Consider the following 15,464-nt stretch of genomic DNA (forward strand, 5'->3'; position numbering starts at 1 on the left):
TTCCCTGACTTGCTCATTTTACTGGTGAGGAAACTGAGACAAACAGGGTTAAATGACTTTCCCAGGATTACACAGCTAATAAGTATCTGAGGTCATATTTGAACACCTGTCCTCCCGACTTCAGGCTCAATACTCTATCCCCTGAGCCACCTGACTACCTCCTAGGGTTCAGATCTTGTTGTTCAGTTGTTTCTTTTTGTCTACCTCTTAGTACTTTCTGTGACCTTGAGCAAGTACCTCCACTTTGGGGTCTCAATTTCCTCATCTGTAAAATGAAGGGATTAGGACTAGGTGGTCTTTAAAACTCCTTCCATCTCTATGACCATGTGATCCTCATTTTATCGATGAGTCAATTGGGGTCCAGGAATGACCCAGATCCTCTGACACCCCCCACCCCGCTCTTTACCTACTATTCCACGGTTTGAGCTCTAATATTTAGTAGCCTTCTGACCCTCTCTGACCTTCCCTTTCCTCATTTCTAAAATGGGAATAACATACTTACTAATTCATATTTTCGTGAGGATCAAATAATTATGTAGGTGAAAGCGATTTATTACTGTATCCATGTAAGTGTTAGTTGTTATTATCATGGATAAACCAAACCAACAAATAACTTTTAAAAAGAATTGAGTCGATAATTGCAGCTTCCTACCTCATCAAACTTTTATACTTATAGTTGTAAATAAATAACAGTGCCTTGATAGACATGAATTTTATCTTGTTCTTTTTGAACACTGCCAGAATTGTAGGGAAATAATACCAGCAAATTACCTTATATTTACCTCGTATATTATTTCCCTTATATATTTGTATAATATTACATCATACATTTTGTTTACTTTGATAGAATGTGTGTCCTTGTGAGCAGAAATTTCTTTTTGTCTTCATCCCCAGTGCCTAACTCAGTTCCCAGCACATAGTAGGTGCTTAATAAATGCTATTTGATGGATTAATAGGGAGAAATGGGTAGTGGTAGGAGGCAGAGGTGAAAGAAGGTAAGGGTAGTGCTTTGTTGTTGTTCAGTCTTGTCCACCTTGTTGTGACCCCATGGACCATACTGTCCATGTCCTTACAGCTCTCCCAGAAGTGCCTGGACTGCTAGAGCCAGCACCTCAGCTAGGATACATAAGGGAGTCACACAGGGCTACGGCTGGTAGGCTGCCCTTGGTTCAGATTGGTCTCTGCTTGGCAGGTGAGGAAGGGAGGGCACGAGGAGAGTCAGGGGAATAATGTCGGGGTTGATAGTAAGCTTGGGAGTTGGCATTGTGGCTGTTGTAGTGGCAGCAGCTCCCCCAAACGTCATCGCCATCATCATCGCTAACATTTATATAGTGCTTACTCTGTGCCAGGCAATTACTATCTCATTTGATCCTTACAACAACCTTGGAAGGTAGAGGTTATCCTCATTTTACAGATAAGGAAATTGAGGCAAACAGGTTTAACTGACTTGCCAAAGGTCCTACACCAAGTAAGGGACTAAGGCAGGATTTGAACTCGACTCTTCCTGTTTCCAAGTCAGACATTCTGTCCACTCTGCCACCTAGCTGCTGAGAAGGGCGTGTTGTAGAGGACACTGGACATTTCTAACAGAGCAGCAATCCAGTGAATTGGCTGTCCCCCAGTGACAGTTTGGTGCAGTGGAAAGAACCCTGGATTTGGGATCAGAAGTCCTAGGTAAAGCCTGTCTGAATCTCCTTTAATGCTATTGCCTTTCCTCTTGGTTGATTATCTCTAATTTTTCCTGTATACAGTTTGTCTGTACAGTTACGTGTGTACATTGTCTTCCCCCATCCGATTGTGAGTTCCTTGAGAGCAGGGACTGTCATGCCATTCTTTGTATCTATAGTATTTAGCACAGGCTTGGTGCTTATGTGGTGCAGTAGATTGAGTGCTGGGCCAGAAGTCAAAAAGACTCATCTTGCTGAGTTCAAACCTTTTTTTTTTTTTTAATTAATTGTTTATTTTTTTTCTAAGTGCAAATCTAGCCTCAGACACTTACTAGCCATGTGATCCTGAGTAAATCACTTAACCCTGTTTACCTCGGTTTCCTCATCTGTAAAATGAGCTGGAGAAGGACATGGCAAACTGCTCCAGGTATCTTTGCCAAGAAAACCCCAAATGGGGTCACAAAGAGTCAGACATGACACTACAGTAATATTTGTTGGGCCTCCCTCCACCACTGACCTTATCTCCTGATTGTGGAAAGGATCCTAGGGTCTTCGATCCTAGAGCTAGTTCTGTACTAGAGAGTAGACTCTTTAACCTTTTTTGGGCTCTGTCCTTTGGTGTAACTCATCACCTAATACCTTTCCTTCCGGCCTGACTCTAGTGGCCTTTGTTATGGAAAATTTGAGGGGCTCCCCTTGGCCAGACTTTGAGGGATCTTGGTGGAAGAAGAAATCCCTGTGAGCATGATGATTTTGTAGAGAGTTTTGGACCCTCTTTAGGAAAGGATCAGAAATTATGATAAAGTTTCTGTGGTTGGTATGAGGCAGGCTGGGAGCAAAACCACTTGGCAGGACACTGCTCTTTCCAGATAACCTGGGAGGTCTGATAGATATGTTCTTTTAGCTCAGTGACTGCTTGGAATGCCTGGAGAGGGGGTGAGCTTTGAAACAAGAGGAAGGGAGAATTTGGCTCAACAGGTGCAAATGCCCTGAGCCCCTGCAGCAGGGGGACCTTCCCAGGGTTAGGGATCTCAAGCATGTCCTGGCCCAAGAACCATAGTGTATTATCTCATTTTTATACACACAACAACCCTGGGAGCTAGGTGCTATTATTATCTTCATTCTACAGATGAGGAAACTGAGGGAGACAGAGGCTAAATGCCTTGCCCAATGTCCCCCAGTATCTGAGGTCAAATTTGAACTCAGGTCCAGCATTCTATCCACTGAGCCAAGTAGCTATCCTCCCCAGCCTGTGGGAATAGGGTCATCACTCCAAATCTCCATCTATGGAAGGTGATTGTGCAGACCTATGATTTCATTGGCATACAGAAATCTCACTGAGCAAACTGCAAACTCCCTCTTCCATTGCCTCTGCCATGGCAGATTGCATCTGCTCTACAATTTTCATACTTAGTTGCCTGGGACACTGGGAGGTCAAAAGATTCTTCCTGGGGGATGTTGTCAGTCTGTGTCAGAGGTAGTTTTTGAACCCATGTCTGAGCCCCGTTCTCTGCTCACAGCACCACACTGCCTCTAGGAAGGGAATATTGTCATTCTTATACGGAAGATTACTGTTGGGGGTGAATATAGTTACACCCTACATGGGGTACCCACAGAGGCTTCAGGAAACAGCTGGATCTGGTGGTGACTGGTTGTACCCACAATTCCACAGGAGTGTTTTAGAAGAAGCAGAGAGGGAGGGGAAGGTGACTGGTTTATCCTTCCCTCAAACCAGCCTATACTTGGCTGTGAGAAAGCAAGCAGTGAGTCACTGAAATGTTTGCTGGTGAGAAATAGGCCAAGGTTGGGATATACTGTGTAAACATGTGGTGTTTGATCCTAGGTCTCTTCCCATGCTTTTGTCACCTGGGAGCTCTGTGTGTGTGTGTGTGGGGGGGGGCGGTGCATAGGTGCCTGTGTCAGACCAAGGTCATGGCTTAATGCTTCCCATAGAGTAATAAATGATGCAAGATGTGGTCATGCCCAGTAGAAAGGAAGCATGAGTGCTAAACCTGGAGCCTGGAAAACTTAGGAGTGAATTCTGCCTCGGGGGCTTACCCACTGTGTGACTTTATCACTCTGAGTCTTGGTTCATCTGTGAAATGGTGGTTATAATAATAGTTGTTGTTCAGTCATTTTCAGTCCTTTCTGAGTCTTCCTGACCCCATTTGTGGTTTTCTTGGCAAAGATACTGGAGTGGTTTGCCATTTCCTTCTCCAGCTCATTTTACAGATGAGGGAACCGAGGCAAACAGGGTTGAATGACTTGCCCTGGGTCACACAGCTAGTAGGTGTTTATGTGGCACTTACTCTGGGCCAGGCATTGTGTTAAATGCTTTACAATTATTATCTCATTTGATTCTCTCAACAACCCTGGGAGGCAAGTGCTATTATTATCACCATTTTATAGTTGAGGAAACTGAGACAGAGAGGTTAAGTGATTTGTCCAGGATCACACAGCTAGTAATTGTCTAAAGCTGAATTTGAACTCAGGTCTTCCTGACTGAGCCCTGTACTCTATCCACTGAGCCACCTGGCCACCACAAGAATAACACAAGAGTTGTTGATCACTCAAAATGTACATCAAGACTTTATAACCTTAAAAAAACTACATAAATGCAAGGTACTATTTACACCTTGATAAGTGTGCACCATACTGAACGCTGAACATAACTTAATTCCCTGTTTGTCCCAATAAGCTCCTGTAGAACAGTGGAGCTTTCTCTGAAGAATTCCCAGCAGGCAGCATGCTCTCTGGATGGGTTCTTCCCCAGATGACTGTATTAAGCAGCTGCCAGAAAAAAGAAATTCCCAAGGTGCCTCCTTCCTTTGGATGCAGCTGAAACAAATGCTATTGTTTGAGCACCCTGGGCCATCTGGGAAAATGGCTAAAATGCTCAGTTTGGTATTTCCAGAGACTTTCTGCCAATAGCTTAGTCAGTCAACATTTATTAAGTATCTACTATGTGTCAGGCACTGTTCTAAGTGTTGGTGATACAGAAAGAGCAAAAAACCATCCTTGTCCTCAGTGAGCTCACAATCTAATAGGAGAGACAACAAGCAAACAAATATGAACAAATGAGCTATATATACAAGAAAAATAGCAAATACCTAACAGAGGGGAAAAACTAGAATTAAGCTAAGAGTGTAAGATACTAGATTTAGGGCTGAAGGTGTAAGAGTTCATCTAGTCCATCACCCCCCTCCCCTTTCTAGATGATGACACTGCCCTACCCTGCCTCTTACTTTGTAGTAACTCAGCCCATAGTCTGTACACACCATCCACTTCCAACTTTCATTAGAATCTTGGGCTGTCTGTTTACATTAGTATGTTTTGTTTTTTTAAGTCCTTGGTTTTAAGTAATAAGTCTTTTGTTTTTAATTATCTTGTTAAGCTTAATAGCTTGGAAAACCACACTAAGACTTTTGGGACACCCTGTATATGCGGTAGGGTAATTTTGTTATGGTACATTCCCAGAGGCACATCAGAATTGATTTGCTGTAATGAAATTTTGTCCAAATGAATCCATCGTTTGAAATGAAACTCCCATTTAGTTGGACCTAGAAACAAAGAGGTACTAACCACCCTGTTCAAATGTAAAGAAGGGAACCCAGTACAGGTAGGCAATAAGGTCAAGCATGGCAAGCCTTTACCTCTGTTGCGTGTGTGTGTGTGTGTGTGTTTCTGGGAGGGAAGGGGGGGTGATCTTGAGTGGGTTGTTTAGTAAGTAGAATGTTTGTAGTAAGGAAGGAGAACTGTGAAAGGGAGCTAGTTAGTATTTGAGAGCTGGACAAAATAAATGTAAACAACAGAGTTAAACCTTCTCTAATCTCCTCCAGCAGTACAAACAGTGAGCCCTAAGGTTAGCTCATTACAGAAAATGACTGTCAGAGGAATCGGCCCCAGAGAAAACATTTGTTTTATATGGTTGTATAATGGATCAGAATTTGTTGTAAGCTCTATATGCATGAGTCCTATGACTGCAAGGGAACTTCTGCTGTACTAGACCACCTGGAATCCCAAAGTGGTTTGTCCAAGGTCAGATAGGTAGTAAATGGCAGAATTGGGATTAGAACTCAGATCTTTTGATGCAACATTCATCATATGTTGTTGCTTCTCCTCCCCTAAGTGGCTTATTCAGCAGGGCTACAGGATTAGTTTTGTCAGAAGGAGGGTTCCTGCATAATGGGATTTATCTTTCAAAGGCTCCAGACTTCCACTTGGTTGTTGGCTTGAACTGGTGTTCTCTGAACAAGATCCAGTTTTGTCAATCTGGTGAATCTTCCCTGGTCCTTTCTCCTCCCCCAGGCTTTCTGTGGCTTCTTTCTTTTGACTTCACACTTCAGCCGGGGCAGCTAGGTGCTACAGTGGATAAATCACTGGGCTTGGAATCAGGAAGACTCCTTCAGGAGTTCAAATCTAGCCTTATACACTTAACTGTGTGATCTTGGGCAAGTCACTTCACCCTGTTTGCCTCAGTTTCCTCATATGTCAAATGAGCTGGAGAAGGAAATGGCAAAACCACTCCAGTATCTTTGCCAAGAAAAACCCAAATAGGATCACAAAGAGTCAGACACGCCTGAAATGACTGAACAACAACAAACACTACATAGCCAGTGGAAGAACTCAAAGTTACTATGGGTGGTTGAGTAGGAGCAGAGAAAGAAGAATAAAGTCGACACTTTAAAGGGGAAGCAAAAGGATTATTGACCTTGAAGACTGAACTAAGAGTGAGTGTTATATGCACTTGGGGGCCTCCTATAGTTTGGGCAGGAAGGGATCTTAGAGATCATCTAAGGCTGAGATTGGGAGTGACCTCGTTCACAGTCACACAGGGAGGGAGTGGTGGCTCTGCTCTAGGCACTCTGACATCCTCAGATGGGCCCAGTTGAGATTAGTGCCATCGGGCAGAACCCATAAGAAAGGTATGGCAAACTCCTAGGTGGGGTGTTTGCCAGCTGTATCCCAAACAAACCCCTTCCCCAGTTAGCAGTGTCCTTGAATTAAAATAAGAAGAAGAACAACAACGTTTATATAACACTACGTGCCAGGCGCTGTGCCTCATAACAACCCTGGAAGGTAGGGGCTATTATCTTCCCAATTTTACAGATGAAGAAACTGAGGCAAATAGGATAAGCGACTTGCCCAGGGTCAACAGCTAGTAAGTGTCTAGGCAGGATTTGAATTCAGGTCTTTCTGACTCCACGCCTAGTGCTCTATCTGCAGTGCCACCTAGCTACCTCTACAACAGGAAAGACCTGCACTTTACTGTATAGCAGTGGGCAAGTAACTGAACCTGGCTGCCTAGTGCATCACGTGGTGGTGGTGGAGGTTCAGTCTTTTCACCCATAAGAGCTTGCATTCCAAGGTCTAATATACTTCGCTTTCCCCCACTCTGCACTGTAGCTTTCCCTAGTTGCTAGTTTGGTCTCTGCCTTCAGTGACCACCCCCCCAAAGCCCCATATCCATTTCTGTTTATAAATTAAATTCTATAGGAAAGTTGACAAGTCATTTGCGCTGTGCTGTGATGGTTATGAGAATTATTAAATATGGAATCAGCCCTAATGACCTCTTCAGCTGCTGAGAAGAATTAATTGAAAGTTCTCATGGAATTTCCTCAATCAGGGAGCCCCCTTTCACCACAGATAATGGAGAACTTGGGGAAAGATGATGGGAGTATAGACCTAGAACTGGGAGGACCCTAGAACTAACTCCCAGCTCCCTCATTTTACATGTGAGGAAACCAGGGCCAAGGAATATTAAGTAGTCAAACCAAGCAACTAGGTCGTGCAGTAGAGTGCTAGGCCTGGAGTCAAGAAGACTCATCTTCCTGAGTTCAGATGTGGCCTCAGACACTTAACTAGCTTGTGTGATCCTGGACAAGTCACTTAACCCCATTTGCCTCAGTTTCCTTATCTGCAAAATGAGCTGGAGAAGGAAATGGAGAACCACTCCAGTGACTTTGCCAAGAAAACCCCAAATGGGGTCATGAAGAGTCAGACAGGCCTGAAAATGACTGAACAACAGCAAGGTCAAATGTCTGGTAGCATTAGTGAGGCAGGATTTGAATCTAGGCCCCTTGACTCCAGAGTCACTACTCTTTCCTTTGAACTGCCCCCTTCAGGATACCTCTTCAGATCTTTTACACCTCTAACATCTTATGAATCGCAAACATTAGATATTCACAATGAGGAAAATCAAATTTATGTGTGTTTAGGGTAAGGCTAGGGATGATGCTCCCAGATCTGGTTTGGTTCTGAATATGAGATTTCATCATTGGGGGATGGAAACTCTTTACACCAGTGCAATTCCTCTGTAAAGTAGGGTCTTAATGAGATGTCTGGGAGCGCTGAGAACTTAAGCAAATTGCTCAGGGTCACACAGCTATGTGTCAGACGTAGGTCTTGAACCCAGGCCTTCTTGGTTTCCAAAGCCAGCCCTGTAACCCCTGTACTCTACTGTCTTTCAGTTCCCTCTTTATGGTTCCCTGTTTTCTGCAGTGGTTTTTATTCCAGTAGAGAGAGCTTAGGCTTATTTATCATCATGCCCACACTGTACTCTCCTTTCCAGTCCCACTGGGGGTGGTGGTGGTAGAAACCAACCTATAGCTCAAAGCATCTTTTATCTATACAACATAAATAATTCATCAACCCTTATGGCCTCTCGGAGGTGACTAGGATTTGAGGCTCATTGGCTGGGAGATGGCGGGGGTGACTGTAGAGACAAAGAAAGTGGTCAATACTGCATTTACTTGTGGAAGCTCCTGGGACTGAAGCTATTTGGGGTGTCTGGAAGGCAGGCAGGGATTGGAGCAGCTGTTGCAGGTAGTTCAATACAACTGTGGACACAGATCACAAATTCAATAGGCTCACTGTGAAGAGCCATTGGAAATGATGTTTAATAAAATAAGCTTGGAGCTCCAGCAAAGCTACAGGGCTCCTTGTGGGATGGGCCTTCCTGAAAGAGCGAGGAAGGTTTGAAATGAGTAAGGGATCTCCCTCCCTTTAAAACAGTTTAAATGCTGCACTATGTAAAAAAGTAGCTTGTTTATTTCTAGGATGGGGTCTTTAATTGATTTTTTTCCTTTCTTTTAAAAAACCAATTTATGCCATTTCAGAGAGAAAAATGAGAACCCAGCTGGTCCTCTCATTTCTCCTCTTCTTTGTGATCGGCTATGGCTCCTCAGAGAACGCCAGCACCTCTAGGGGCTGTGGGCTTGACCTCCTCCCTCAGTACGTGTCCCTGTGCGACCTGGATGCCATCTGGGGAATCGTGGTGGAGGCAGTGGCCGGGGCTGGGGCCCTGATCACACTGCTGTTGATACTGATCCTCCTGGTGAGACTGCCGTTCATCAAGGACAAAGAGAAGAAGGGGCCCCTGGGCCTGAACTTCCTGTTCCTTTTGGGGACCCTCGGGTTGTTTGGACTGACTTTTGCCTTCATTATCCGAGAAGATGAGACCATATGCTCAGCGCGTAGGTTCCTGTGGGGGGTGCTCTTTGCCCTGTGCTTCTCGTGCCTGCTCAGCCAGGCGTGGCGAGTCCGGAGGCTGGTTCGCCATGGGAAGAGCCCCTCGGGCTGGCATCTCGCTGGTATGGCCATATGCCTGATGCTGGTCCAGGTCATTATTGCCACAGAGTGGCTGGTCTTGAACGTGGTCCGGGATAAAAAGCTAGCCTGCAGTTATGAGCCTATGGATTTTGCACTGGCCTTAATTTATGACATGGTCCTACTGGTGGTGACCCTGGGTTTGTCCCTCTTCACTCTCTGTGGGAAATTTAAGAAGTGGAAGAAGAATGGGGTATGCCTCATCCTTACCGCCTTCCTCTCCATTCTGATCTGGGTGGCCTGGATGACCATGTACCTTTTTGGCAATGCAGAGCTAAGGAGAGGTGACGTGTGGAGCGATCCCACCCTGGCCATTGCCCTGGTGTCCAGTGGCTGGGTGTTTGTCATCTTCCATGCTATTCCTGAAGTGCACTGCTCAATCCTCCCATCACAGCAAGAGAGTACACCCAACTACTTTGACACGTCACAGCCCAGGATGCGGGAGACGGCGTTTGAAGAGGATGTCCAACTTCCCCGGAGCTACATGGAAAACAAAGCCTTTTCAATGGATGAACACAATGCAGGTAACTTGAACCAAGCTTTGTCTATGGCTTCTCTAGGTATCTGTCAACTGGACAATGAGGGACTAGGCACTGTCCCCTATATACCCCATTTGCTGAACTATTGGGCCAATTTGAAGTGGTTCCAAATCCTTTAGTTAAATAAAAGTGCATTTTTCTAGTTGTCTGAACCTATAGGTTTGCAGGTCACCAACCTGTAAATGAAGTTAGACCTTAAATCCTTTCTTGATATTCAATGTATGTTCATTGGGAATTGCTTACTGGGAATCCCAGTAGGAAGGAGAATGCTCACACAGATGTGTTCAGCCCTACAAGTTGTACAGGGCAATGCTGAGTCAGCCCATCAGAATGATCATTTATTCTTCCCAGTGGCAGAGCCTAAATTCTTGGGTGAGCACCAGGGAACTGTGTAACTAGTTGCACATCCAGATATGGGACTAGGTTTGTGGGAGCGGGCAGGCTCCTCCCCATCTTTCCTCTCCAACCCAGCAAATCTTTAAATGCATCTCAGAGTGGGAATATATTCCCTGGGATCCCTGAGCTCAGTGTCGTGTAGTGAACAGAGCACCTCATGCACTAGATTTGAAATCAGGAAGAGCTAGATTTAATCCTGCCTCAGAAATTAGTTTTGGGGACCATGTGAAAATCACATAACCTGCGCGAACCCCACCTTTTTCTCTGGCCAATGGAGGTACTAAATAGCCAGCTCGATTCTCAGGGTTGTCAAGAAAGTCAAATGAAATAATGTGTATAATGTGCTAGGTTTGCATTCCCCACATGTGAGCTGCTTCTGCTGTTGGATGAGGCAGCTTGCGTGATGGAGAGAGTGTTGGTTTAGGAGTTACAAAGACCTGGGATTGGGTCCTGCCTCTGACACGTTCTCCCTGTGTGACTCTTGGCAAGTCATTTAATCAGCCTCTTCGTGTATCTCTCAAAGACTAGAAGTTATGATTGCAGTGGTATATTATTAGTTCAAGCAGAATAGGAAGAGCTAAAGATCCCCATCCTGTGATTGAGACGCTGGTAGGGACCCTCTCTCCCTTTGCCTTTTTTTTTTTAAAGAAAATGGCAAAAAAAAAAAAAAGGCTTTCCTCTCTTTTATATATGCTGAGAGCTAAGGGATAGATCCCCACAGGGTCAGGCCCAATTCTGCATTGTTCATCCTGCCCTTTCTGAATGAGTCTGATATTTCAGACTTGATGCCTTCGTTTTCTTACGGCTCTGGGAAACCTGGCCCTGTTACTTACTCCCTCCTTATGTCTCCTGGAGCAGTCATGACAAATCTGAGACCTAGTTTTCCACTGTAAAAAAATTGACACGCTGTCTAAAGTCTTTTGTCAAGCTGTCATTCCATAAGCCTATGATTCTGATTTACATGTATAGCCCCTTCTCATCCGCTATCCATAGTCTTCTGGGGCCAAGCCAGTGAAGACAAAAATAGGGAGTGAGTGTCTTGGGATGTGTTCTCCCCTTCCCCTGGCTGTATTCGAGAGCCAGAGGGATTGGACTTTTCATGTATCCTGTGTTAAGGATCACCTTGTTTCTTCTCTATCAGTACAAATGCCTGTCAGTTGTCTGTGTGCAAAGTTGACTTCCTAAAGTTGTGGGGCAGGTGGGGGGGTGGTTAGGGAGGCCTCCAAGTTTGCCCTAAGTTGTATCCTGCCCTCTGTAGCAGAGCAGACTCTCCCCACAGGCATAAATCCATGAAACAGAAACCTTATCTTTCCACGGACCCTCCTGTACTTGTCCTGCTGCCACTATTGAGACCAGCTGTTGAAATTCTTGGCATAGACCCCAGGGGTCTTGAATTTCAGGGAGCCAGGGCCCAAGACCTCTCCATTTGGGCTCCTTCATACCTCTATAACCCTCACCTCAGGCCAGTGAATTCTGACTTCGGAGAAACATGCAAGGTCTGTCTGGTTAAACCCGGTCCTCTCCAGTTTCAATCTTCTTATTTCATTGAGATAGGAGCAACCGGCGACCACTTGCCCTCCCTCATCACCTTGCCCATTTGACACTTCAGTGTTGTGGTGGAGAGAGTTTCTCAGGGGAAAAGAGTGTATTCCTGACTAAGTCATAGTCCCTTGGGCATGGTTTAGTGGCAACGCTTGCCTCTGTCTCCTTCCTTTTTCCCTGAGAGAGACCTTGTTCAGCCTTCTGCTTATTAATGTCAGTGCCAACATGACAGAAGTGATAAGAAATTAAAATGCATTGAAAAATCTAGCACCTTGAATCACAACTTCAGAAGCCTTAGAGATGTGTTAAACATTCACCTTTCAGAGGAAAGAGACGCAGTACTTTTTCAAGGGCATGCTTTTTTTTAGGGGCTGTAGTGGGTAGAGGATTGGGCTTGGAGTGAAGAAGTCCTAGGTTAAAAATCCCTTCTGATACTATCTGTGTGTCTATGGGCAAACCAGTTCACTGCTCTAGACCTCAGTTTCCTCACCTATAAAATAGGGATAATTGTCTATTCCAGAGGGGAGTTGGCATGAGACTCAAATACAATAATTATATATTTAGTTTCATGAATGTCAGTTGATGAGAGGCTAGAGAGATTTGGGGATTAGGACATGAAGATCCCACTGGGCCAAAGGCTACTTTATGTTTATACCAAAGAGCTAGGTAGTGTAGTGGATAGATGGGACTTAGAAGGCAAGAAGACCTGAGTTCAAATCCTGCTTCAGATACTTAATAGCTATTTGACCCTGGATAAGTCACTTCACCTCTTTTTGCCTCAGTTTTTTCATCTGTAAAATGAGAACAAGAGCACTTAACCTCACAGCTGTGAGGATCAAGTGAGATAATATGTGTAAGATGCTATATAAATGCTAGCTGTTTTTTTTTCAATCATTAGTCTATCCCCTCCCCCATTGGCCACCTCATTGAATTCCCTGAAATGATTGCCCAGAGATTCAACAGTTGCTTTCGAGGGCTACATCCTTCTCTTGTGGATATGATAAGACATCAATGGTGTCAAACTCATATAGATCCTTGCAGGCCACATTGACTTAGAAAATCACACATTCACATTATCTATGGGTGGGTTTTGTTTGTTTCTTTTGTTAAAAATTTCTGTTAGATTTTAATCTGGCCTGGGCTGCACCTGGGAGTTTTATGGGCCACTGATATATATCATCTCACCTCCATGGGCCTCACTTTTCTTCTTATAGTAGGAAGTTTGTACATAATGACCTTCCACCTCTGCAATACCATCTTTCATGTCTCTGGCTATGGTGGAAGGCGAGGGTTTGGCTCATCTCTGCCACTTAGTCCCTTGGCTAATTCGTTCCTTGGAGCTTTGGTTACTCGGCAAGTTGGAAAAAAACTCTGGTCCTTGCTCATTGTTATTGTTTGAGGCCAAAGCAATACAGGGCTTCCTTGATGCAGCTGGGTTTGAGCACTCATGCTCCTGTGGTGGATGACAGCACTCCAGGCCTGGAAGGGTTGGTTGTTGGTCTCTTAGAGCCACCTGGCCAGCAGCAGGTGCCCCAAGGCCCTGGGAACACTTTCAGTTCAGCAGTTCCTGAAGAGCCTACTTAAATGAAAACCCTTGGGCAAGGCTCTGGAGATGGGGATAGAAATGGACTGCTTCCCAAGGCTAGGAAGTTTTCAAGTGAAGGCATTTCTCCTACCCATGTGATCCTGAGCACTTAGGTTCAGTGACGCAAGTGGCCATTCCTGTTAGCCAGGCTGCCTCTGGGTTTACACACACTTCTCTGATCAGTAAACAAAGGAGCAAAAAAGGCCAAGCTCTCCCCACAGCCAAACAGAGTCTACTTCTCTGATGAAGATAAGTGGAAGTAGGGGCAGTGAGGTGGCACAGTGGGTAGAGCACCAGCCCTGGAGTTAGGAGGACCTAAGTTTAAATTCAGCTTCAGACACTTCCTAGCTGTGTGACCCTGGGCAAGTCAATTAACCCTGACTGCCACCACCACCCCCACACAAAAAAATAGGTGGAAGTAGTGATTCTAAGGTTCATGTTTCCCAAACAATTAATTGTCCCAATTCATTGGTTCAGAAAACAAATTAAGGGCTTAACATTTGGCTTTCTCTCTCACACTCAAGAGCAAGCATGATACCTGGGTTATGACCGATGAAATGAGTAAGAATAAGATTTTCCATGGGAAGGGCATTGGGAATGGCAAACTCTGATTCCTCTGGGCTTGAGTGATAGCTCCAGTCCTGGTTCCCTACCTCCAGGGGTCTTTTATTGCTTGGATACATAATCAGGTTCTCAGCAGATGCCTAGAAAAAGTGTTTCACCAAGGTATTTCTTGGACTGGGTCTCTTTTTTCCTCAATTCCTTGCCCCAAACCTAAGTCTGCTCTCCCTGAAGTTCAGGTTGCTTCTAGGGATGATTTGGCTGCTTGTAGAAATAACTGCACACAGTTTATTGAGACCCTGAGCTTTTACTCCTAGGCTCTCTAGCTGTAGGGTAGACACCCCACCCCATTCCCATTTAAGCAAAACAATTACTAATGAGAATCCCTGACATTTCTGCATTTTACAGATGAAGAAACTGAGACTCTGGCTTGGCAACTTGGCCCATGGTCAGTCATGTAGATAGTAGTATCAGGTGGGATTTTAATCCAGTAGGCATTTATTTAGTGCCTATTGTATGCAGGGCACTGTCCTAGGTACTCAGGATACAGAGGTCATGCCAAAATCAGTCCTCTCAAAGAACCTAGGTTCTGCATGGAGTCTAAATCTTCTTAACTCCAAACCCAGCATTCTGTCAGCTTGCACTAGGACGGTGGCAACTGCTCCTTAGTGTTAGCTCCTTCAGGAGGTTGTAAATTCCTTCAACACAGAGAGACTTTAGGGTTCTTCTAGGATAGCGGCTGGCACATGGTAGGCTCCTGAAGACACAGTGCCTTTTGTCAACAGTATTCGGGAAGATATATATTATCATCTTGGCACAGCAGAACCTGAATTGAGTATACTTGTCAGCAAGTAACAAGGACTGGGAGTTCAAGCTTCTCTCCCACAAATGTCAGGCAGTTTACTAATTTAGGGACAAACTTTCCAAACCCCACAAATGCCTGACTAGCTACAAAGGGAGGCTGGGAACAAAGCTTCTTTGTGACTTTTGTTTTTAGCCTGGCATGTGATGAGGGGAGGGTGTGTGGCGTGGGGGCAGGAGCAGGGTGTTGATGCATCAGGAAGAAAACAACCACCCCAAAAAAAAATCGTATCTCCCTTTTTTTTCTCTCTCTCTCCCCCTCTCAGCTCTACGAACTGCAGGATTTCGAAATGGTAGTTTGGCAAACCGACCCAGTGCTCCATTTAGAAGCAATGTTTATCAGCCCACTGAGATGGCAGTTGTGCTAAATGGTGGGACTGTAAGTATCAAAATGTGATGCTATGGCAGGAAGCTTCCGTGTGTACAGTCCTGGGGAACAGCTTTCAGTGGGGATAAACGGCACCGTTTAAACTTGCTTGCTCTTTTTAAGAAGACGAAAGCTAAACATGACATCATCACTTGCAGCTAGTATGCATGCAATGCTTACCTTTTTCTCCTCCCCTCCACCCCAATCCACATAACTAAAATAAAATTCACCTGAATTTAGTCAGTTTGTAGTTTAGTTTGAGAATCTTGTTCTCTCGGGACTATTTCAGATCACCGGTGGTCCCTGATAGTATAAGTAAGCCTGTAGGGAAACCCACT

General features: G+C 44.8%; 1 protein-coding gene across 5 annotated transcripts in view; it reads left to right on the top strand.

The window, feature by feature from the left end:
- GPRC5B (G protein-coupled receptor class C group 5 member B) overlaps positions 1–15,464 on the top strand; it is a 28,807-nt gene that overhangs the window by 8,655 nt on the left and 4,688 nt on the right. For all 5 annotated transcript variants that reach the window (XM_043978072.1, XM_043978070.1, XM_043978073.1 and 2 more), the window contains exons 2-3: positions 8,786–9,799; positions 15,026–15,138. In XM_043978072.1, coding sequence (XP_043834007.1) covers positions 8,794–9,799; positions 15,026–15,138 — 1,119 coding nt within the window. In that variant the 5' untranslated portion in view covers positions 8,786–8,793. The remainder of the gene's footprint in view (positions 1–8,785; positions 9,800–15,025; positions 15,139–15,464) is intronic.

The sequence above is a fragment of the Dromiciops gliroides genome, chromosome 1 (genome assembly GCF_019393635.1).
Source record: "Dromiciops gliroides isolate mDroGli1 chromosome 1, mDroGli1.pri, whole genome shotgun sequence".
Taxonomy (NCBI): Eukaryota; Metazoa; Chordata; class Mammalia; order Microbiotheria; family Microbiotheriidae; genus Dromiciops; species Dromiciops gliroides.